The sequence below is a fragment of the Pelophylax lessonae genome, assembly GCF_965119305.1.
Source record: "Pelophylax lessonae genome assembly, chromosome: 3".
Lineage (NCBI taxonomy): Eukaryota > Metazoa > Chordata > Amphibia > Anura > Ranidae > Pelophylax > Pelophylax lessonae.
This window is the reverse complement of record NC_138770.1, coordinates 668458360-668483863: the sequence shown is the minus strand read 5'-3', so window position 1 is coordinate 668483863 and position 25504 is coordinate 668458360. Positions and strand designations below refer to the sequence as shown.

General features: G+C 49.2%; 1 protein-coding gene across 2 annotated transcripts in view; it reads left to right on the top strand.

Moving 5' to 3' along the window:
- Positions 1 to 1866: 1866 nt before the first annotated feature.
- The window catches only part of CAPN11 (calpain 11), a 114508-nt gene continuing 90870 nt past the window's right edge, over positions 1867 to 25504 (top strand). The window contains exon 1 of one of the 2 annotated variants that reach the window (XM_082251650.1): positions 1867 to 1974. Coding sequence is in view for 1 of the 2 variants with exons in the window: in XM_082251649.1 (XP_082107775.1) it covers positions 23741 to 23759 (19 nt within the window). In the remaining variant the exon portion in view is untranslated. Of the gene's footprint in view, positions 1975 to 23721; positions 23760 to 25504 lie in introns of those variants that run through there. The other variant, XM_082251649.1, reaches the window with a different exon arrangement.

The window sequence follows — 25504 nt, the reverse complement described above, 5'->3', positions numbered from 1 at the left end:
ATGTATCATCCTGTACTCCCACACTGATACAATGTATCATCCTACACTCTCACACTGATACAATGTATCATCCTGCACTCTCACACTGATACAATGTATCATCCTGTACTCTCACACTGATACAATGTATCATCCTGCACTCTCACACTGATACAATGTATCATCCTGCACTCTCACACTGATACAATGTATCATCCTGTACTCTCACACTGATACAATGTATCATCCTGCACTCTCACACTGATACAATATCATCCTACACTCTCACACTGGTTACAATGTATCATCCTACACTCTCACACTGGTTACAATGTATCATCCTACACTCTCACACTGATACAATGTATCATCCTGTACTCTCACACTGATACAATGTATCATCCTGTACTCTCACACTGATACAATGTATCATCCTGTACTCTCACACTGATACAATGTATCATCCTGCACTCTCACACTGATACAATGTATCATCCTGTACTCTCACACTGATACAATGTATCATCCTACACTCTCACACTGATACAATGTATCATCCTGTACTCTCACACTGATACAATGTATCATCCTGTACTCTCACACTGATACAATGTATCATCCTGTACTCTCACACTGATACAATGTATCATCCTGTACTCTCACACTGATACAATGTATCATCCTGTACTCTCACACTGATACAATGTATCATCCTGCACTCTCACACTGATACAATGTATCATCCTGTACTCTCACACTGATACAATGTATCATCCTGTACTCCCACACTGATACAATGTATCATCCTGTACTCTCACACTGATACAATGTATCATCCTGCACTCTCACACTGATACAATGTATCATCCTGCACTCTCACACTGATACAATGTATCATCCTGTACTCTCACACTGATACAATGTATCATCCTGCACTCTCACACTGATACAATGTATCATCCTGTACTCTCACACTGATACAATGTATCATCCTGCACTCTCACACTGATACAATGTATCATCCTGTACACTGGTTACAATGTATCATCCTACACTCTCACACTGGTTACAATGTATCATCCTACACTCTCACACTGATACAATGTATCATCCTGTACTCCCACACTGATACAATGTATCATCCTACACTCTCACACTGATACAATGTATCATCCTGCACTCTCACACTGATACAATGTATCATCCTGCACTCTCACACTGATACAATGTATCATCCTGCACTCTCACACTGATACAATGTATCATCCTGTACTCTCACACTGATACAATATCATCCTACACTCTCACACTGGTTACAATGTATCATCCTACACTCTCACACTGGTTACAATGTATCATCCTACACTCTCACACTGATACAATGTATCATCCTGTACTCCCACACTGATACAATGTATCATCCTACACTCTCACACTGATACAATGTATCATCCTGCACTCTCACACTGATACAATGTATCATCCTGCACTCTCACACTGATACAATGTATCATCCTGTACTCTCACACTGATACAATGTATCATCCTGTACTCTCACACTGATACAATGTATCATCCTGTACTCTCACACTGATACAATGTATCATCCTGCACTCTCACACTGATACAATGTATCATCCTGCACTCTCACACTGATACAATGTTAAAGCGGGAGAAGTCAGGACATTGCAGACGTATAAAGGACAGCCTGGGGGGGGGGCTGCTTTCTCTTTAATTGAGGAGTGGCTCCCCTGGTGACTCCGCCCCCTGTCAGGCTGCAGTCAGGGAGGGGTGTTTGTATTATTAGCCGCCTCTGCTGCTGGGAAATCCTCTCCCTCCCTGCTCGGGCTCTCTATACACACACACACACATACATATATATATATATATATATACAGTTCTATATCTGTGTCAGGACTCAGCGTCCTCTGCGCTCAGATTCGGGGGTCGGAGGTGCAGACGTCGGGTGAGGCAGCAATCAGGACTCCGCACAATGTGAGTATCTCTGTCTCTTCCAGCCACGCCCAGATTGGGGTCACCCCTGCAGGGTTTACAGAGTGGTGGGGTGAGCCGTTAGCTCTTCTCTTCCTGGCTCCGGGGCCCCCCCCACACCCAACTTTTTCCGCACAGGCCCTGCAGCTGTCATTGATTACAGGAAGGGGGGGGGGGCGTATTAACCCTTTTATTGAATTGGGTGTTGGTAAATACCCAGAACCCCCCGGTGTGCTGGCAGAGACCCAGGAGAGGGAAAGAACTTCCGCAGAGAGCTGAAATTATACAAACTTTTCTCTAATGGTGGGGGGGGGGGGGGGTATATATAGCACTGCACATCCACAGTGATGTCATAGAGATATGGACTGGCTGCAAATAGTGGTGTATGTGCTCTGCACTCAGACATGGGGGTGTATGTGGGGTGTCCTCAGACATGGGGTGTATGTGGGGTGTCCTCAGACATGGGGTGTATGTGGGATGTCCTCAGACATGGTGTGTATGTGGGGTGTCCTCAGACATGGGGTGTATGTGGGGTGTCCTCAGACATGGGGTGTCCTCAGACATGGGGTGTATGTGGGGTGTCCTCAGACATGGGGTGTATGTGGGGTGTCCTCAGACATGGGGTGTCCTCAGACATGGGGTGTATGTGGGGTGTCCTCAGACATGGGGTGTATGTGGGGTGTCCTCAGACATGGGGTGTATGTGGGGTGTCCTCAGACATGGGGTGTCCTCAGACATGGGGTGTATGTGGGGTGTCCTCAGACATGGGGTGTATGTGGGATGTCCTCAGACATGGTGTGTATGTGGGATGTCCTCAGACATGGTGTGTATGTGGGGTGTCCTCAGACATGGTGTGTATGTGGGGTGTCCTCAGACATGGGGGTGTATGTGGGGTGTCCTCAGACATGGGGTGTATGTGGGGTGTCCTCAGACATGGGGTGTATGTGGGGTGTCCTCAGACATGGGGGTGTATGTGGGGTGTCCTCAGACATGGGGTGTATGTGGGATGTTCTCAGACATGGGGTGTATGTGGGGTGTCCTCAGACATGGGGTGTATGTGGGGTGTCCTCAGACATGGGGTGTATGTGGGGTGTCCTCAGACATGGGGTGTATGTGGGGTGTCCTCAGACATGGGGTGTATGTGGGATGTTTTCCGACATGGGGTGTATGTGGGATGTTCTCCGACATGGGGTGTATGTGGGGTGTTCTCCGACATGGGGTGTATGTGGGGTGTCCTCAGACATGGGGTGTATGTGGGGTGTCCTCAGACATGGGGGTGTATGTGGGGTGTCCTCAGACATGGGGTGTATGTGGGGTGTTCTCCGACATGGGGTGTATGTGGGGTGTTCTCCGACATGGGGTGTATGTGGGGTGTTCTCCGACATGGGGTGTATGTGGGGTGTCCTCAGACATGGGGTGTATGTGGGATGTTCTCAGACATGGGGTGTATGTGGGGTGTTCTCAGACATGGGGTGTATGTGGGGTGTCCTCAGACATGGGGTGTATGTGGGATGTTCTCAGACATGGGGTGTATGTGGGATGTCCTCAGACATGGGGTGTATATGGGCTGTTCTCAGACATGGGGTTTCCTTAGACATAGGGTGTATGTGGGGTGTTCTCAGACATGGGGTGTTCTCAGACATGGGGTGTTCTCAGACATGGGGTGTATGTGGGGTGTCCTCAGACTTGGGGTATATATGGGGTGTCCTCAGACATGGGGTGTATGTGGGGTGTCCTCAGACATGGGGTGTATGTGGGGTGTCCTCAGACATGGGGTGTATGTGGGGTGTCCTCAGACATGGGGTGTCCTCAGACATGGGGTGTATGTGGGGTGTCCTCAGACTTGGGGTGTATGTGGGGTGTCCTCAGACATGGGGTGTATATGGGCTATTCTCAGACATGGGGTGTCCTCAGACATGGGGTGTATGTGGGGTGTCCTCAGACTTGGGGTGTATATGGGGTGTTCTCAGACTTGGGGTATATATGGGGTATATGTGTTTGCTGTTCTCTGATATACAATATATATATATATTATTGCAGCAGCAGATTCCTGTTCTGGAGGTTTTTGTATCAATGCTGCTGAGCCAATAGCACCTGCGCTCTCTCAGAAGGCGATGGACTGCCATGTACTGTAATGATTCCAGAGGGGTCAGATCAATGGCCAGGCAATGTGCATTTTCAGAAGTCAGCCAGCATTAGCAATGGCGGCCCCTATCCTAGGTTGGTAATTAGCGCCTGGGAGCCGAGCAATTAGCACTTTCAGATACAGAAGCTGCAGCCGCCATGTTGGCCTCGGGGCAATTTTCTTCCTGCTGAACTGGAAACTCTCGGCTCACTCCCCATCCCCCATCTTCACTTTAACAGTTTTCTTTTTTATTAATTTTAGGATAATACGTGAACTTTTCAAGGAGCTGGTCTCTGATTGGATGGTGTATTTGGGAAGTCGTACATAGAGCTGACACTTTTTGTGGGTGACCTGAGCATGGTCCAGGATCACATACAGTTAACCCTTTAATTGCCGGTGCACAGTCCCAACCTACACACAAGTAACTCTTTCATTGCTAACAGCAATGTACTAAACTACAAACTGATTGGATGCACACTGCTTGTAACCGCCCACTTACTGTATGGGAAGTTGTACTGTGAAGAAGGGTGGCGGGTGTGTATTTGGCTTCTGGAAACAATTATAACACACAGAGGTGTACTTACATAAGATCTGCATGGGTGTTTAACCCTAATAAACTGTAATCTATTCCTGTGCGACTGGAGCAAAAATAAATGTTCTCAGGCTATATTTTCTAAATAGTGAATGGGGAAAAATACAATAGGGCCATTAATTGGAACTGAGGAGCATATTTATTTCCTGTAATACTCAGCACCATCTAGTGGCCATAATGCGGTATTTTCCAGGTAATTTTTTTTAAAATAAAATTTGATATGTCTGAGTGTAGAAGTCCTATGTCTTTTTCATGGAACAGATTACTTCTGGTGAAATCTCCCCAGGTGATGGCCGGCTTTGCTGTATTATCTGGATACATACATTAGTATTGGGAATGGAGCTGCTGCTGGACTTCATGCACCGCTAACCTCGTTATCTAGTATATTTGTAATGAGACCGTGTAAACCATACAGGTTATGGTGAGGACTAAAGGAATAAAAAAAAAAATGTGTGAGAAATATTTAGTTGGAGGGCTGTTTGATCTAGAGATCGACCGATTATCAGCAAAGCCAATATATTGGGGGGCCGATATGCACTTTCCCTGATATATCAGAATCGGCCACCAAGGTGATGCTATCGCCGATATTTCGGGAAAGTGCTGTACCGGAGTGATGCCTGCAGCTAGAGGGATCACCCCGGTACCGGCCTCCATAGCTGACGGTTGGCTGTCTTGTAATGACAACCGATGCGGCTGAGAAGCCATTGGGCTGTCATTACAAGGAGGGGAAGTCCCAATTCCCGTGTGCATCCCGCCGCCGAACTTAGCAGGTGGCAAGCGCCTGTCGGCCCTGCGCTGCTGTCAGGCCACTTGGGCCGTGGAGGGGGAGCCCACAACTGCAGGAATGCCTGTCCGCCTCCACGGGAACAGGCGCACATAGGACAGTCGGGTCTGACTCCCGTCCATGTGTGTGATCACCGGACCCAGCCGTTCAACTTGGAAGCTGGCATTAGCCTGGCACTGCTGTACTAATATCTCCTTATCCATAATTTGCATTTTTATTCTCCTGGGTGATTGTGTAGGCGGAGCCCCAGTGCACTGCATTGCCCGGGGGCCTATAAGATGGCACTGGACAGTGGTAACACGTTTAATATACCTGCAGGACGGATTATACAGCTTTGTAGGTTTACAGTCATTGCCTTTCACTGCATGCATTGTTATCAGCACTTCTGTTATGTACATTTGGATGCATATCCTGATAAGAATAACAATCTTCACATATGAGGGTTTTATCTGATGAATGAAAGTAGAGGTGAGCGCTAGAGCAAAAGACTGCCGGCATGTACAAAGAGACGGTCAGAGACTGCAGGCATGGTACACGAGACGGTCAGAGACTGCAGGCATGGTACAAGAAGACGGTCTGCGGGCATGGTACAAGAGACGGTCAGAGACTGCAGGCCTGGTACAAAGAGACGGTCAGAGACTACAGGCATGGTACAAGAGATGGTCAGAGACTGCGGGCATGGTACAAGAGACGGTCAGACTGCGGGCATGGTACAAGAGACGGTCAGACTGCAGGCATGGTACAAGAGACGGTCAGACTGCGGGCATGGTACAAGAGACGGTCAGAGACTGCAGGCATGGTACAAGAGACGGTCAGAGACTGCGGGCATGGTACAAGGAGACGGTCAGAGACTGCGGGCATGGTACAAGGAGACGGTCCGAGACTGCGGGCATGGTACAAGGAGACGGTCAGAGACTGCGGGCATGGTACAAGGAGACGGGTCAGAGTGCGGGCATGGTACAAGGAGACGGTCAGAGACTGCGGGCATGGTACAAGAGACGGTCAGAGACTGCGGGCATGGTACAAGGAGACGGTCAGAGACTGCGGGCATGGTACAAGGAGACGGTCAGAGACTGCGGGCATGGTACAAGGAGACGGTCAGAGACTGCAGGCATGGTACAAGAGATGGTCAGAGACTGCAGGCATGGTACAAGAGATGGTCAGAGACTGCGGGCATGGTACAAGAGATGGTCAGAGACTGCGGGCATGGTACAAGAGATGGTCAGAGACTGCAGGCATGGTACAAGAGATGGTCAGAGACTGCGGGCATGGTACAAGAGACGGTCAGAGACTGCGGGCATGGTACAAGAGACGGTCAGAGACTGCAGGCATGGTACAAGAGATGGTCAGAGACTGCGGGCATGGTACAAGAGACGGTCAGAGACTGTGGGCATGGTACAAGAGACGGTCAGAGACTGCGGGCATGGTACAAGAGACGGTCAGAGACTGCGGGCATGGTACAAGAGATGATCAGAGACTGCAGGCATGTTACAAGAGACGGTCAGAGACTGCAGGCATGGTACAAGAGACGGTCAGAGACTGCGGGCATGATACATTAGACTGCTAGGGATCACTGCTACCTCAATCCAATTGCAAATCAGTGTTTCAGTACCTCTTGTCCTATGCTGGGTGTAATTCTCGGTATCTGTTCTTATTCTGAGTCCATACATACAGAACAAGGTCAGGTCTTGGGAATTTATTACAGCAGAATACTCGGCAATATTCCAGGCTGATTGTTCAGGGATCTCCTCTTATGTAATGTGTTCTGTGCGGTTGGCGCAGTGATTGCTGGGATGGTTTTGGTATTTGTGGTGATTTCTCTCTGTGGAATGTCAGAAATGTGAGCTGACAGCCTAGAGTTGTTTTTATGCTTTACACTGTAAATGGAGGGCCCCATCCCCCCCCTTCATGTATCTGACGGATACCAGGATTCATCCAGCCTGCACATTGTTCACACCAATACCGGCAGGTCAGAACTAACTGGCTGCATTCAGTCCATTCTGAGGTCAGACATGACACCCCTCACTCCTCTCCAGCTCTCAGCAGAGCCCTGTGTGCCTGGAGGAAATCCAGATATGATGGCCTGCATGCTGAGTACAACTTCCAGAGATCAATGAGAGGGACTCATTTTGAAGCCAAAAATGTTGGGCAGAAGTAACCCCTCTATCATTTTCTGAAAAAAAGTGAATAATAAAGGGGTAGGGGCGGCCTGGGGTACAATAGAGGGGCAGGGGGGCCTGGGGTACAATAGAGAGGGGCCTGGGGTATAATAGAGGGAAAGAACTGGGATTGGGGTACAATGGAGGGATAGAGGAGATTGGGGTACAAAAGAGAAACATTGGGGGTCTTGGTTTTTATAGAAGGGGCAGGGGGGCCTGGGGTAAAATGGAGGGTCAGGGGCGGTCTGGGGTACAATAGAGCAGTGGTCCTCAACCCTGGTCCTCAGGGCCCACTAACAGGCCAGGTTTGCAAGATAACTGAAATACATTCCTGGTGATATCATTTGCTGCTCAGTGATTGCAGTACTCTAGTCTGCATCTCCCCAAGGTAATATTTAAAATCTGGCCTGTTAGTGGGCCCTGAGGACCGGAGTTGAGGACCACTGCAATAGAGGGTTAAGGGGCGGCCTGGGGTACAATAGAGGGTCAGGGGGGGCCTGGGGTACAATAGAGGGGAAAGAACTGGGTCCGAGGTATAATAAAGGGAAAGAACTGGGATTGGGGTACAATGGAGGGATAGAGGAGATTGGGGTACAAAAGAGAAACATTGGGGGTCTTGGGTATTCTAGAAGGACAGAGGGGGGATTTGGGTTCAATGGATGGGGCACAGGGGGTCTGGGGTATAATGGAAGGAATGAAATGGAATTGAGGTACAATAGAGAGATATAGGAGGGGTCTGGGGTACAACTGATGGAAAGTGGGGGGATTGGGGTACAATGGAGGGGCACGGGGGGGTTGGTGTTGGGTACAATGTTGGGAAAGAGGGGGGATTGTGATATAATAGAGGGATGGGGGGATTGGGGTACAATGGAGGGGCAGAGGAGGGATTGGGGCACAATGGAGAGAGAGTGGGGGGGGGGGGTCTCAGGTACAATGGAGGCACAGAGGAGGGGTTGGGGTACAATGGAGGGGTCTGGGGTACAATAGAGGGACAGAGGAGATTGGGGTACAAGAGAAACACTGGGGGGTCTTGGGTATTATAGAAGGACGGAGGGGGATTGAAATTCAATGGAGGGGCACAGGGGGGTCTAAGGTGTAATAGAGGGAATGAAATAGGATTGAGGTACAATGGAGAGATAGAGGAGGAGTCTGGCGTACAACTGAGGGAAGGGGGGATTGGGGTACAATAGAGGGACAGGGGAGGGATTGGGGTACAATGGAGGAACAGTGGGGGGGGGGGGTGGAGTCTGGGGTACAATGGAGGGACAGGGAGGGATTGGGGTACAATGGAGGAACAGTGGGGGGGTGGAGTCTGGGGTACAATGGAGGGACAGGGAGGGATTGGGGTACAATGGAGGAACAGTGGGGGGGTGGAGTCTGGGGTACAATGGAGGGACAGGGAGGGATTGGGGTACAATGGAGGAACAGTGGGGGGGGTGGAGTCTGGGGTACAATGGAGGGATTGGGGTACAATGGAGGAACAGTGGGGGGGTGGAGTCTGGGGTACAATGGAGGGACAGGGGGGATTGGGGTACAATGGACGGAAAGTGTAAAGACTGCGGTACAATACAGGGACAGTTGGGGGGGGGGGGTTACAATGGAGGGACAGAGGGGGTCCTGGGTATAATAGAGGGAGGGGGGGTATATATTTGGACAGAGGGGTGATTGAGATCCAATAGAGGGATAAATGGGGGTATTGGGGTACAATTGAGGTGATGGTAATACAGACATAGATCCCCAGTACACCGTAGATCCTGAGTGTCACACTGGTCGCTCTGTACATTGGCAGGGCTGTAGCGTGACAGTCATGTAACCACATCCCTATGTGGGTGACACATGTGCAGACATGGCTTCCTCTGCAGTCCTGTATTATCTCTGACATTGCAGTTGTGGCTGGGACTTGTGGTTCAGCTGCCAGAGATCCTCCAGTTGTATAACCAGGCAACCGGCCAATCAGAAGGTTTCAAAGTTTAATCCTTGCCTAGGGAAGTGAGAGGTATCCTTCCCATTGTACTCAGTACAGTCAGAGGGGTAACTGAACAAAACGTGCAGCGAGTGGAGTGAGACATCAGTTGCAAGTGACTCAGGCAGTAATGAATCCATAGGATCAGAGTGACAGCCAGGCAACTGACATTTTCAGCAACAGTAGACTCCATATTTCTCTCACAAGGGAAGCCCTGAGGCTGCCGTTGTCAGGATTGCTGATCTCCTATCCTGGTTCTGGGTCAGCAACTCAGAGCGCATCAAGCCAAAGCCTCAGCATGACAGCCAGGCAAATAGCATTCTCAAAGGGAGGGTTCAGCAATGGCTGCCTCCATGATTCTCCCTTAAAGGAGCCCTGCGTCTTTTTTTTTTTTTTTTTCCACCTTATCTTAATCTTATTTATATAAATATAAATATTAATCAGAGGCAAACCTGAGCCTGGGACACACAACCCCCTTGGTGAAATTTACTTCATATCGAAGGTCCCCCCATCCTATCAGAAGTCCCCCCCCCCCTTGTTAGTCCCCAGTCACATCTGAGGTCCCCCTATCCCACCAGAAGTCCCCACCCCTTTATTCCAGAGTCACGCCCCCTTTATTCCAGAGTCACGCCCCCTTTATTCCAGAGTCACACCCCCTTTATTCCAGAGTCCCCACCCCATCACATAGAGGTCCCCCCTCCCTTTTAGCATCAGAGTCCCCGCCCCTTTATTCCAGGGTCCCCACCCCACATAGGTTATTCCCCTCCCTTTTACATCAGAGGTGCCCCCTTTATGCCAGAGTCCCCACCCCATCACATAGAGGGTTCCCCTTTATGCCAGAGGTTCCTCTTCCACCCCCCCCCCCCTTTTTCGCATCAGAGATCCTCTTCCCCCATTACATCAGAGGTCCCCCAATCCCAAGAGAGTCCTTCATATATATGAGATCCTCCCATCACTTTAGAGCAGGTATCACTAAATGGCGGACCGGGGTCCGGATCCGGACCCAGTTAATGTCTCATCCGGACCCCTGCGGTCCCACCCTTTAGAGTTGTTCTGCCCACAGCCATTACCACTGCCAGTCTCACAGAGCCAACAGCTGGAGGAAGGACAGCTATAGACAGAGGACGGGGGCTATCCAAGATAACAAGCAAGTGATTGGTTGCGAGGATACAGGGTGGCCATCGCACAAACATGTAATTTGGACCTCTGCTGGAAGAATATTTTATTGACTGGACCTTTGTAAATTTTAATTCAATACCCCTGCTTTAGAGTCTCCTCGCCACCACAGTTACCCTAATACCCAAGCTGCCCCCCCCCCCCAATCAGAGCCCCTAATCACACACATTTTCTATTTATTTATTTTTCTTATTAGTAATGGCGGTGATCTGCGATTTTTAACGGGACTGCGACATTGCGGCGGACAGATTGGACACCTAAATGACATTTTTGACACTTTTGGGGTTACCAGTGACATTACTACAGTAATCAGTGCTAAAAATATGCACTGTTACTGTAATAATGACACTGGCATGGAAGGGGCTAACCCAGGGGTGATCAAAGGGTTAAATGTGTTCCTAGGGGGTGCTTTCTAATTGTGCGGGGGAACGGGCTTCTGGAATGAATACAGAGACCTGGGATCCTAAATAGGTGGATCCCTGTGTTCATTACTGACAGAACAGCGGTCTGCTGGTACAGGGCCTGTGGCTGGCTGGCTGGTACAGGGCCTGTGGATGTGGGTGGCTGGTACAGGACTTGTGGATGTGGGTCGCTGGCTGGTACACGGCCTGTGGATGTGGGTGGCTGGCTGGTACACGGCCTGTGGATGTGGGTGGCTGGCTGGTACAGGGCCTGTGGATGTGGGTGGCTGGCCGGTCCAGGGCCTGTGGATGTGGGTGGCTGGCTGGCTGGTACAGGGCCTGTGGATGTGGGTGGCTGGCTGGTACAGGGCCTGTGGATGTGGGTGGCTGGTACAGGGCCTGTGGATGTGGGTGGCTGGCTGGTACAGGGCCTGTGGATGTGGCTGGCTGGCTGGTACAGGGCCTGTGGATGTGGCTGGCTGGCTGGTACAGGGCCTGTGGATGTGGCTGGCTGGTACAGGGCCTGTGGATATGGGTGGCTGGCTGGTACAGGGCCTGTGGATGTCGCTGGCCGGTACAGGGCCTGTGGATGTGGCTGGCTGGTACAGGGCCTGTGGATGTCGCTGGCCGGTACAGGGCCTGTGGATGTCGCTGGCTGGTACAGGGCCTGTGGATGTGAGTGGCTGGCTGGTACAGGGCCTGTGGATGTCGCTGGCCGGTACAGGGCCTGTGGATGTGGCTGGCTGGTACAGGGCCTGTGGATGTCGCTGGCCGGTACAGGGCCTGTGGATGTCGCTGGCTGGTACAGGGCCTGTGGATGTGAGTGGCTGGCTGGTACAGGGCCTGTGGATGTCGCTGGCTGGTACAGGGCCTGTGGATGTGAGTGGCTGGCTGGTACAGGGCCTGTGGATGTGGCTGGCCGGTACAGGGCCTGTGGATGTGGGTGGCTGGCTGGTACAGGGCCTGTGGATGTGGCTGGCTGGTACAGGGCCTGTGGATGTGGCTGGCCGGTACAGGGCCTGTGGATGTGGGTGGCTGGCTGGTACAGGGCCTGTGGATGTGGCTGGCTGGCTGGTACAGGGCCTGTGGATGTGGCTGGCTGGTACAGGGCCTGTGGATGTGGCTGGCTGGTACAGGGCCTGTGGATATGGGTGGCTGGCTGGTACAGGGCCTGTGGATGTCGCTGGCCGGTACAGGGCCTGTGGATGTGAGTGGCTGGCTGGTACAGGGCCTGTGGATGTGGCTGGCCGGTACAGGGCCTGTGGATATGGGTCGCTGGCCGGTGTTCCGTGAGAATTACCTACCCGTGAGAAAAACCTACCCCTCGTCACTTCCGGTACTCGGCACTGTATGTAATGCAGCGGGTACATTAAAACAGCTGTGCTGAAATACGAGTCATCTCCGCTCCTGTCCCGGTCACTTCCCTGCTCTCGGATAGTAAATATAAAAGCGGCGGCAGCTGTATGAAAACATAAATCACGGAGCCGCCAGCCGCTTTTTTATATTTACTTGCCGAGAGCAGGGAAGTGACCGGGACAGGAGCGGAGATGACTCCTATTTCTGCACAGCTGTTTTATGTAAGCGCCAAGTCGGTAGGTTTTTTTCACGGTACAACGTGATCTCTTCATACTAGTGCGCATGCGCTCTAGTAAGCTCCTCTGTTCTTCCTTTAGGTATCCGGGGCTCTGAGCATGCGCACTGCTGCGCTGCTCAGCTGTTTCTGCCGGAAGTGACGAGGGGTAGGTAATTCTCACGGGTTAGGTAATTCTAACGTTACACCGGTACAGGGCCTGTGGATATGGGTGGCTGGCTGGCACCGGGTTGCTGTGATTGGGTGTATGGCTGTGATACACTCCCATGAGACTAGTCCTGACTCCAGACGAGGCTGTCCAAGGCAAGGAAGGCAGCCTAAGGCTCCATGTACACGGGATGCTGGAAATGGCCGTTTAGGAGCAGTTGGGCGTTTTTTTTTAGAAGCCCCTGAACGCAGCTCCATGTTATCTTATCTGTCCATGTACACCAGGTCGTTTGCGGTCGTTTGCGTTCAGGGACTGTTTTTAGAACGCAATTATTTGCGTTTGAACGTGTGTTTCCCGGCGTTTCAAACGCAAAAACGCGTCCGAACGCGATGACCCGCGTTTGCCGTTCGCGTTTTTCCATTTTAAAGGGGAATCGTTTTATTGACCTCTAGGAACGGTTCTAAACGCCCGCTAAACGCGGGTACAAACGCGACCGAACGGACGTTTCAAACGTCCTAAAAATTCCAGCATTCAAAGGGACTTTTAACAACGTCCCGTGTACATGGAGCCTAAGAAGGCAGAATGACGTCACAAAAATATCAGCAATATCGGCCAGTTCCGGGGCCGATACCGATATATGGGGGGAAAGTGCATAACGGCCACCAATATATCGGTCTATCCCTACTATATACTGTACATTGGTCATCTATATCAGGGCCGTGACAAGGTGTGCCGGAGGGACGGCTGCCCTGGGCGCAGTGGTATATTGCAGAGATGGGGGTGCCCCGACTCTAACCGACTAAGGGGGGGGGGGCAATTTGGCATTTTCCCCCTTGGCACTGGTTGACCTTGTCCCGGCACTGATCTATATACATTATTCAGGAGGAGGTTGGAAGTACTTGGAGTGTGTATGAACTCTCACTGTTCCTCCACATTAGAACGTCTCATTCCAGGATCCTCATGTGGGACGTTGGCTTTGTATTTGGTCATGTGACTCTACTATTCAACATTGGAGGACTGCCATTGACGTCCCGGGGGTTTCCTGTTTGTTTTCTTTGAATGGGAATTCATGGGTTGTCCTATTGTGGACAATGCATGCTGATATATTGTCCCGAAACCCTTTCACTGCCAGTACGGTTTGTGTTTTTATGGGGTTTTTTTTTTGTTTTTTAACACGTTAAAGTAATAATTATAGGCCTGAGGATTAAACTCAGCCAAACATGATCTGTATTTGGAAGCCGAGATCCTGAAAAATAAAATGGTGTTAGTCCCAGTTTTTTATGTCATGCGATAATAGCGCAAATGTTCAGTAAAAAATACATTCAAGTTCATTTTATTGCACACAATCACAATATATTACCAATTAACCAGTTACAGATCGCCCACCATCTATTTTGATACGTTCAATACCGGGGTTATGGCAGCAGATAGCTGCCATAACTCCTATATTTTTTTTTTTTTAAGGGGGAGCCGTCCGCTTTGGCATAAAAGTGGTCCCAGCGGCAGGATCACTTTTATGGGTGACAGGAGAGGTGCCCACCTCCTGGTCGTTTTCCCCGCTTACCGGAGCCGTCGGTAGCGGGGAGATTGATCCGATCCTTTTCTCCTCCTAGGCAGGAAGTCGAGTGAGGGCAAGCTGGCCACCACTCCACTCTATGGCCTTGGAGGACCGGAGCGACGCCATACATTACTTCCACCAAACAGCCCTAAAGGGCCCTTTTTTTTTTTTTTTTTTCTTCATGATGAACAAAATTATTTTTTTTCTTTTTATTGTAGATGTGAGATGTGTGAGGTTTTTTGACCCCAGATCTCACATTAACCAGTTTACACCACCCGCTGCAATTGTACTGCAGCAGGCAGCCGCTCCTGCGCGAACTGACGTAGGTATACATTGGACGCGCACAGGGAGGTAGGGGGCAAGCGCGCGCCGCCGGCGGTGCGCTCCCACCCCTGCTCGTCATCGGGGAAGCTGATGCACGGGGCAGGCGGCTCCGATTGCTGCCTGACACCAGTGATCGCTCCCCACTGAGAGAGAAGAACGGTTGACTGTTGTAAACACAGCTGACCGTTCTTCTCCCTGGGATGATCACAGAGCACCTGTGATCCTTCTATATAGGAATACAGGTCTCTATGATCATTTCACAAGCCACGCCCCTAGGTACACATTTAACCCCTTGATTACCCACACTGTTAACCCCTTCCCTGCCAGTGTCATTATTACAGTAACTGTGCATATTTTTTAGCACTGATTACTGTAGTAATGTCACTGGTCCCCCCAAAAGTGTCAAAAATGTCAGTTAGGGGTCCGATCTGTCCGCCGCAATGTCACAGTCCAGCAAAAAATCGCAGATCGCCACCATTACTAGTTTAAAAAAAAAAATGATAAAAATGACATAAATCTTTCCCGTGGTTAGTAAACGCAATAACTTTTGCGCAAAACAATCGAAATACTGTACGCTAATTGCGATTTTTTTTTTTTTTTTTTTTTTTTTTTTTTTTTTTTTTGTTACCAAAAATATGTAACAGAAAACAAATTGGCCTATAATGTTAAAAAATTTTGATTTTTAAACTATTTTTTTTTTTTTGGGGAATGTCCTATAGCAGAATGTGAAAAATATTGTTTTTATTTTTTAGAATTGTCTGGCTTTTTTGTTTATAGCGCAAAAAAATAAAAATCGCACAGGTGATCAAATACCACCAAAAGAAAGCTCTGTTTGTGGGGGGAAAAAGGACATACATTTTGTTTAGGTACAGCGTTGCACAACTGCGCAATTGTCAGTTAAATTCATGTAGTGCCAAGTTAAAAAAGGGGCCTAGTCATTAAGGGGGCAAATCCTTCTGGTCTTAAAGTGGTTAAATATATATATTAAAAAAAGATTGACACCAGTGGAGGAACTACCAGGGTCGCACCTGTGACTGGGCCTTGGCGCTCTGCCACTGGGCTCAGAGATAAGGGCCTCCGGGCCAAGGCTCAGGAGAGCCCTTCATGGTTTCCTGCACTTGGCCTCTGTAGGTTCTAGTTACACCTCCTGTATTTTATACTTGTTAATCCCCATGATTAATAACTGAAATGACAATGAGGCTCCGTTCACATATAGGCATTTAGGATCACGGGGAGAATTCCCGCGATTCTGAACCATTGCAAGTCGCGGGACGCCCGAGCGATTCCTGTGACTTGCCATGGCACGCCAAACGCAGCGCAAACAGAATTGTGGGACGCCTGACGCTCAAAGGAAGTTCTAGGCGTCCTCCGATTCTATTTGCGCGATTTTACTACGATTCGTCGGGCGGCAAAATCGCACCGTGTTTGCGGTGCTATTGCAAGTCTTGGGAATCGCTCGGGCGTCCCGAGACTTGCAGTGCTTCTGAATTGCGGGCAGAATTGCGGCAGTTCTGCCTGCGACCTGAAACGCCTATATGTGAACGGAGCCTTAGAGCCAGTTCACACTACTCCGACTTGTCAGGTGACTGGGTCGCCTGACAAGTAGCGCTTCATGCTGTGCAATGGAACCATTCTAATCAGAGCGACTCAAGTCGCCCCAAAAAAGTTTCCTGCACTATTTTTGGGCGAAGTCGGAGCGGCTTGCATTGACTTTTATTATGAGAAGTGGTTTGCAAGCCACGATGAAGTCGTGCTGCACGGGCAACTTTGAGTCGTGGTAGTGTGAACCGGCTCTTAAGGATAATGTTACAATTCTACAATACAATGTGTCAATTCTGTAAAAAAATGAATTGAGGCTGAATATATTAAGTGTTAAAAGTGGAGCTTGCCCTACACCAGGGGTGGGGAACCTTTTTTCTGCCAAGGGCAATTTGAGTATTTATAAAATTATTCGGGGGCTGTACAAAATTATCAACTTAAAAATATGCCTGTTATATTTAGTAAAACATTTAATTAACTCACCCCTAATGTGATGGCTGGAACTGCTTCTCTTTGGTGAGGTGTGTGATGTTAGCTGGTATTGATGATAATGCTACTCGCAAATGGTTTTCCAGGTTTGCGTCGGTCACTCTGGATCGCAGTCGACTCTTTGTGGTGGTAAGTTTTGAAAAGAACTGCTGGTGGGTACAGCTGGCGGGTACTGCTGTGGGTACTGCTGACTCAGGCTGGTACTGTGCTGTAGGTACTGCTGGCTGGTACTGCTGTAGGTATTGCTGGCTCAGGCTGGTACTGCTGGCTGGTACTGTGCTGTGGGTACTGCTGGCTCAGGCTGGTACTACTGGCTAGTACTGCTGGCTGGTACTGCTGTGGGTACTGCTGGCTCAGGCTGGTACTGCTGGCTGGTACTGCTGTGGGTACTGCTGGTTGGTATTGCTGTGGGTACTGCTGGCTCAGGCTTGTACTGTTGTGAGTACTGCTGGTTCTGGCTGGTACTGCTGTGAGTACTGTTGGCTCTGGCTGGTACTGCTGGCTCTGCCTGGTACTACTGTGAGTACTGCTGGTTCTGGCTTGTACTGCTGGCTCAGGCTGGTACTGTTGTGGGTACTGCTGGCTCTGCCTGGTACTGCAGTGAGTACTGCTGGTTCTGGCTGGTACTGCAGTGAGTACTGCTGGCTCTGGCTGGTACTGCTGGCTCTGGCTGGTACTGCTGGCTCTGGCTGGTACTGCTGGCCCTGGCTGGTACTGCTGGCCCTGGCTGGTACTGCTGGCCCTGGCTGGTACTGCTGGCTCTGGCTGGTACTGCTGTGTTTGCTGCCGGTGGGAAATGCTGGCTAGCAGCGGTTCCACGCTGGAGGAAGAGGCGATGTTTCCTGTATTGGTTACAGGAGGAGTGCATTTGATATCCCTCTGCCTGTGACTCACTCAGACTGTCAGAACGGAGCCAGAACTATACAGGAAACATTGGCTCCGTTCTGACAGATCAGCTGAGAGACACAGACTCAGCTACACGGGGGGCCGGACCAAATGACTTTGAGGGCCACATACGGTCCCCCGGGGCGTAGGTTCCCCACCCCTGCTCTAAAAGAAGGAAATAAAGGATCCATATATTGATTTCTCTACTGGTTCTGGCTGGTACTGCTGGCTCTGCCTGGTACTGCTGGTACGTACTGCCAGTTCTGGCTGGTACTGCTGTGAGTACTGCTGGCTCTGGCTGGTACTGCTGGCTCTGGCTGGTACTGCTGTGAGTACTGCTGGCTCTGGCTGGTACTGCTGGCTCTGGCTGGTACTGCTGTGAGTACTGCTGGCCCTGGCTGGTACTGCTGGCTCTGGCTGGTACTGCTGTGTGTGCTGCTGGTGGGAAATGCTGGCTAGCAGCGGCACCGCACTGGAGGAAGAGGCGATGTTTCCTGTATTGGTTACAGGAGGAGTGCATTTGATATCACTCTGCCTGTGACTCACTCAGACTGTCAGACTGGAGCCAGAACTATACAGGAAACATCGGCTCCGTTCTGACCGATGAGCTGAGAGACACAGACTCAGCTGCACAGGGGGCCGGACCAAATGACTTTGAGGGCCACATACGGCCCCCGGGCCATAGGTTCCCCACCCCTGCCCTACACTCTTTTTGTAACTTCTACTTCAAACGGTGAGGGATTAGACCCCCTGTCAGGTTTTGTATTGCTGGGTAGATTCACCCTCACTGGTCCTGGGGTCTCAGAAATGAAACTTTTACAGTTGTCACCAGAACAGGAAGAGAAGTGAGATCACCTTTCAGTTCCTGTTCAACTGCTGGAAATTCTGAAACAAATGAATTTCTGCAGATTTCTGTAATATTTTTGTAGTTTGTATAATAATGACGGGTGCTGGCACCTACCTGAGAGACAGTCCTATGCCCCCAGACATGTATGGAGCTCCTTCATCAACAGCCAGGCTTTTCAGTAGACCGGCCTCTGCTCAGACCCTTCTGATTGGGCGGAACGCCACCTGATGGGTCTATCCTTATTATATATGTCGGCAGCAGCCGCCGTGTCCCCCTTGTAGTCACATGACCCACGTCTAGAAGTATTGCACAAGATGATGGGAGCTCCGACCCATCCTGCAGAGGAGAGATAAGCTGCAGAATACGTTCCCAGACCTTCCTCTCCTGCTGCACACAACTGAAAGGACCCAAATATCCTGCGGTGAGAGAGACAGGCGGTGTGACAGATCTATACAGACCGGGGGACTATACCGTACAGTATGGGGATCATTCTCTATATACAGGAGGGGGGACTATACCGTACAGTATGGGGATCATTCTCTATATACAGGAGGGGGGACTATACCGTACAGTATGGGGGTCATTCTCTATATACAGGAGGGGGGACTATACCGTACAGTATGGGGGTCATTCTCTATATACAGGAGGGGGGACTATACCGTACAGTATGGGGATCATTCTCTCTATACAGGAGGGGGGACTATACTGTACAGTATGGGGATCATTCTCTACATACAGGAGGGGGGGACTATACCATACAGTAGGGGGGCATTCTCTATATACAGGAGGGGGGACTATACCGTATAGTATGGGGATCATTCTCTATATACAGGAGGGGGGACTATACTGTACAGTATGGGGGTCATTCTCTCTATACAGGAGGGGGGACTATACTGTACAGTATGGGGATCATTCTCTATATACAGGAGGGGGGACTATACCATACAGTATGGGGATCATTCTCTATATACAGGAGGGGGGACTATATCGTACAGTATGGGGGTCATTCTCTCTATACAGGAGGGGGGACTATACTGTACAGTATGGGGATCATTCTCTATATACAGGAGGGGGGACTATACCGTACAGTATGGGGATCATTCTCTATATACAGGAGGGGGGACTATACCGTACAGTATGGGGATTATTCCCTATATATACAGACCGGGGGACTATACCGTACAGTATGGGGATTATTCCCTATATACAGACTGGGGGACTATACCGTACAGTATGGGGGTCATTCTCTATATATACAGGAAGGGGGACTATACTGTACAGTATGGGGGTCATTCTCTATATAAACAGGAGGGAGGATTATACTGTACAGTATGGGGATCATTCTCTACATACAGGAGGGGGGACTATGCCATACAGTATGGGGGGTCATTCTCTATATAAACAGAAGGGAGGACTATACTGTACAGTATGGGGATCATTCTCTACATACAGGAGGGGGGACTATGCCATACAGTATGGGGGTCATTCTCTATATATACATGAGGGGGGACTATACTGTACAGTAAGGGGATCATTCTCTATATACAGACCGGGGGACTATACTGTACAGTATGGGGGTCATTCTCTCTATACAGGAGGGGGGACTATACTGTACATTATGGGGGTCATTCTCTATATACAGGAGGGGGGACTATACCGTACAGTATGGGGGTCATTCTCTCTATACAGGAGGGGGGACTATACTGTACAGTATGGGGGTCATTCGCTATATACAGGAGGGGGGACTATACTGTACAGTATGGGGGTCATTCTCTATATACAGGAGGGGGGACTATACCGTACTGTATGGGGATCATTCTCAACATAGACTTGGGGACTATACTGTACAGTATGGGGATCATTCTCTATATACAGGAGGGGGGACTATACCGCACAGTATGGGAATTATTCTCTATATATACAGAAGGGGGACTATACTGTACATTATGGGGATTATTCTCTATATACAGGAGGGGGGACTATACCGTACAGTATGGGGATCATTCTCTATATACAGGAGGGGGGACTATACCGTACAGTATGGGGATCATTATATATACATGAGGGGGAACTATACCATACATTAATGGGATCATTCTCTATATACAGGATGGGGGGGCTATACCGTACAGTATGGGGATCATTCTCTATATACAGGAGGGGGGACTATACCGTACAGTATGGGGATCATTCTCTATATACAGGAGGGGGGACTATACCGTACAGTATGGGGATCATTCTCTATATACAGGAGGGGGGACTATACCGTACAGTATGGGGGTCATTCTCTATATACAGGAGGGGGGACTATACCGTACAGTATGGGGGTCATTCTCTATATACAGGAGGGGGGACTATACCGTACAGTATGGGGATCATTCTCTCTATACAGGAGGGGGGACTATACTGTACAGTATGGGGATCATTCTCTACATACAGGAGGGGGGGACTATACCATACAGTAGGGGGGCATTCTCTATATACAGGAGGGGGGACTATACCGTATAGTATGGGGATCATTCTCTATATACAGGAGGGGGGACTATACTGTACAGTATGGGGGTCATTCTCTCTATACAGGAGGGGGGACTATACTGTACAGTATGGGGATCATTCTCTATATACAGGAGGGGGGACTATACCATACAGTATGGGGATCATTCTCTATATACAGGAGGGGGGACTATATCGTACAGTATGGGGGTCATTCTCTCTATACAGGAGGGGGGACTATACTGTACAGTATGGGGATCATTCTCTATATACAGGAGGGGGGACTATACCGTACAGTATGGGGATCATTCTCTATATACAGGAGGGGGGACTATACCGTACAGTATGGGGATTATTCCCTATATATACAGACCGGGGGACTATACCGTACAGTATGGGGATTATTCCCTATATACAGACTGGGGGACTATACCGTACAGTATGGGGGTCATTCTCTATATATACAGGAAGGGGGACTATACTGTACAGTATGGGGGTCATTCTCTATATAAACAGGAGGGAGGATTATACTGTACAGTATGGGGATCATTCTCTACATACAGGAGGGGGGACTATGCCATACAGTATGGGGGGTCATTCTCTATATAAACAGAAGGGAGGACTATACTGTACAGTATGGGGATCATTCTCTACATACAGGAGGGGGGACTATGCCATACAGTATGGGGGTCATTCTCTATATATACATGAGGGGGGACTATACTGTACAGTAAGGGGATCATTCTCTATATACAGACCGGGGGACTATACTGTACAGTATGGGGGTCATTCTCTCTATACAGGAGGGGGGACTATACTGTACATTATGGGGGTCATTCTCTATATACAGGAGGGGGGACTATACCGTACAGTATGGGGGTCATTCTCTCTATACAGGAGGGGGGACTATACTGTACAGTATGGGGGTCATTCGCTATATACAGGAGGGGGGACTATACTGTACAGTATGGGGGTCATTCTCTATATACAGGAGGGGGGACTATACCGTACTGTATGGGGATCATTCTCAACATAGACTTGGGGACTATACTGTACAGTATGGGGATCATTCTCTATATACAGGAGGGGGGACTATACCGCACAGTATGGGAATTATTCTCTATATATACAGAAGGGGGACTATACTGTACATTATGGGGATTATTCTCTATATACAGGAGGGGGGACTATACCGTACAGTATGGGGATCATTCTCTATATACAGGAGGGGGGACTATACCGTACAGTATGGGGATCATTATATATACATGAGGGGGAACTATACCATACATTAATGGGATCATTCTCTATATACAGGATGGGGGGGCTATACCGTACAGTATGGGGATCATTCTCTACATACAGGAGGGGAAACTATTATACTGTACAGTATGGGGATCATGCTCTTTATACAAGCTGGAGGACTAACCTGTACAGTAAGTGGATCATTCTCTACATACAGGAGGGGGGGGGGGGGCTATACTGTACATTAAGGGGATCATTCTTTACATACAGGAGGGGGGACTATACTGTACAGTATGGGGATAATTCTCTATATACAGGAGGAGGGGGGGATTATACTGTACAGTATGGGGATCATTCTCTATATATACATGAGGGGGGACTATACTGTACAGTAAGGGGATCATTCTCTATATACAGGAGGGGGACCATTCTGTACAGTATGGGGGTCCTTCTCTATATACAGGAGGGGGGATCATACTGTACAGTAAGGGGGGTCATTCTCTATATACAGGCCAGGGGACTATACTGTACTCTGATTGGGCGAGGTGAAGAATGAGGGCTGCAACACCAAGCCTAACCAATGTAACTATGCAATAAAATCCATAAATGTAGTTCATCTTTAAAGCCATTATGAACAACTAACGCTATCCCTTTTGGAAATCTCCTGAGTGTGCAGAAGCAGATCCAGGAGAATTTTTAGTGCACAAATGAAAATGTTTTATGGTGCCCAGACGGTTCTTCTGGGGGTCATGCCAGAAAGGCGAATTCCCAATCCCATAGAAAAGACTTCCGCCTACACCAATAGAATCCCTTCCTCGCTGGTCTGGAATGGAGATAAAAATCACTCGCTGGGGAGAAATCAGCACTGCGGCTCGTGATGGAGCGACTCCATGCTAAAAGCTTGATTGGTAACGAATTTCTCATTGGAGAGTTGCCAATGAGAGGCAGAGTCGCTCATGAGATATACTAAGGAAATAATAATAAATATTACATAAATATTATATAAATAATAATAAAAAAGAATTAGGAAATACATAATACAAATATTTAATAATAGAACATAACTAAATAAATAGTTATTAGCCTAAAAATAATAAATTTAAGCCTGCAAGATGAACTCCATTTATTTACAAAAAAGACTGTTGTGCATTAAACATGACCTGCATGTAACAAATTGATCTAGCGTGTGTTTTAATGTCTTTTGTTAACCCAATAATCGATTATTCTAAAAACATATTAAAATAACACGGTAATGAATGCATGTCTCGCCCCCCCCTGTATAATGAGTCTGTTGTGTATTGTGACGTGTATAAATTTGTCTACATTTGCTTATGCCAGAAGCAAAAACTTGTCCTCACCGCCTTTTTTTTTTTTTCTTTCTCTCACCTGCACTCTGCAATCAATGTCACTCCATGCAGACGCTTGCACACACTTCTGCGACTAAGTGCTGATGGCGACCTTCTCTGCAGGTATGTTAGGTGATGGGTATAACACCGCTACCCTTCTACGTGGTGACACTGAGGGGGTATGGCCTACTGTGTGCCATGTCCTCCATGGAGGGGAAATGAGGGGAGGTAACCCCCCCCCCCCCATTACAAATGTCATTGCCAGAGATATGCATTACCCAATTATGCTGTAATGACCAGTGATGAAGATGACATAATCAGGTTATAATGGAGGGGGGATGAGGATGACATAATCGGGGTATAATGGAGGGGGGATGAGGATGACCTAATCATGGTATAATGGAGGGGGGATGAGGATGACATAATCATGGTATAATTGTCAGGGATGAGGATGACATAATCAGGGTATAATGGGGGGGGGATGAGGATGACCTAATCATGGTATAATTGTCAGGGATGAGGATGACATAATCAGGGTATAATGGGGGGGTGAGGATGACATAATCATGGTATAATGGTCAGAGATGAGGATGACATAATTACAGTTTGTATACAATGGGGCACTATCGGTATAATAGGCGGTGGTGATATTGATCTCTGTAATTGTGCGCTATCTCTATCCGCGTAATTTTGGTGTTGGTGATCTGAGGATTATTTCTTAGGATTTGTAGAAATGAAAAGTGGAGTTTCTGCCCATTGTGACCAATCCAATTCCTCCCCTATGGCAGTGACGCCCTCCTCCCCTGTGGCAGGAGTCGGTGGCGCCCCCCCTCCCCTGTGGCGGAAGTCGGTGGCACCCCCCCTCCCCTGTGGCGGAAGTCGGTGGCGCCCCCCTTCCCTGTGGCGGAAGTCTGTGGCGCCCCCCTTCCCTGTGGCGGAAGTCTGTGGCGCCCCCCTCCCCTGTGGCGGGAGTCTGTGGCGCCCCCCCTCCCCTGTGGCGGGAGTCTGTGGCGCCCCCCCTCCCCTGTGGCGGGAGTCTGTGGCGCCCCCCCTCCCCTGTGGCGGGAGTCTGTGGCGCCCCCCCTCCCCTGTGGCGGGAGTCGGTGGCGCCCCCCCTCCCCTGTGGCGGGAGTTGGTGGCGCTGTCCCCCCACCTGACAGGGCCTGGTATCACATCTCAAAGTGGTGGAAGCCGGTCTCTGCAGCAGAGGCAGTGCTGCCAATCCAGAAAGGGGGCATGACTGGGTGTGGCCAGGTGCTGATTGAAAAGCTACAGTTCTGTGACTCTGCCATGACAATGCAGATAGCCACTCCCCCCGCAACATCGTCTCCTTCCTTACATAGTGCAAGCAGACCCAACCTGGACAAGAGGAGCAACCCTGCTATGAATTCAGGAGCAGTGCAGCATCGTTGTCACCCCTTCACAGGAAGCCACATTACGTGGCCTTCTCTGGCAGGATCAACAGGGATTTGTGGGACTTTGCAGGGGACTAAGAGAAAACTGTAAGTGCGGATTTATTTATATTTAAAACTTGCAGCACATTATATTTTTTAATAGGAAGCCCGACTTGTACTTAATCTTCTGTTTAATAATTTAGAATTTTTAATCATTAAGTCATTGAAAACGTACAGAAAATAAATATTGTTTCCATTTTAATGTCCTCATTTTCTGTTCTGATCGCATGAATATAATTTAGCGCTGGCGGATGTTCTACCAGGGTGGTATGTACTATGAAATGCTGGGACGGCACAGCCTGGGGTGGGGCACATATGGATTTACACACTGTTCTGGTTGTTTGTTAGGGCTGTAGAGGAATCATTGAGAGGGGTCACGAGGCTCTTTATAGCTCACATGACAAGAAACCTCCA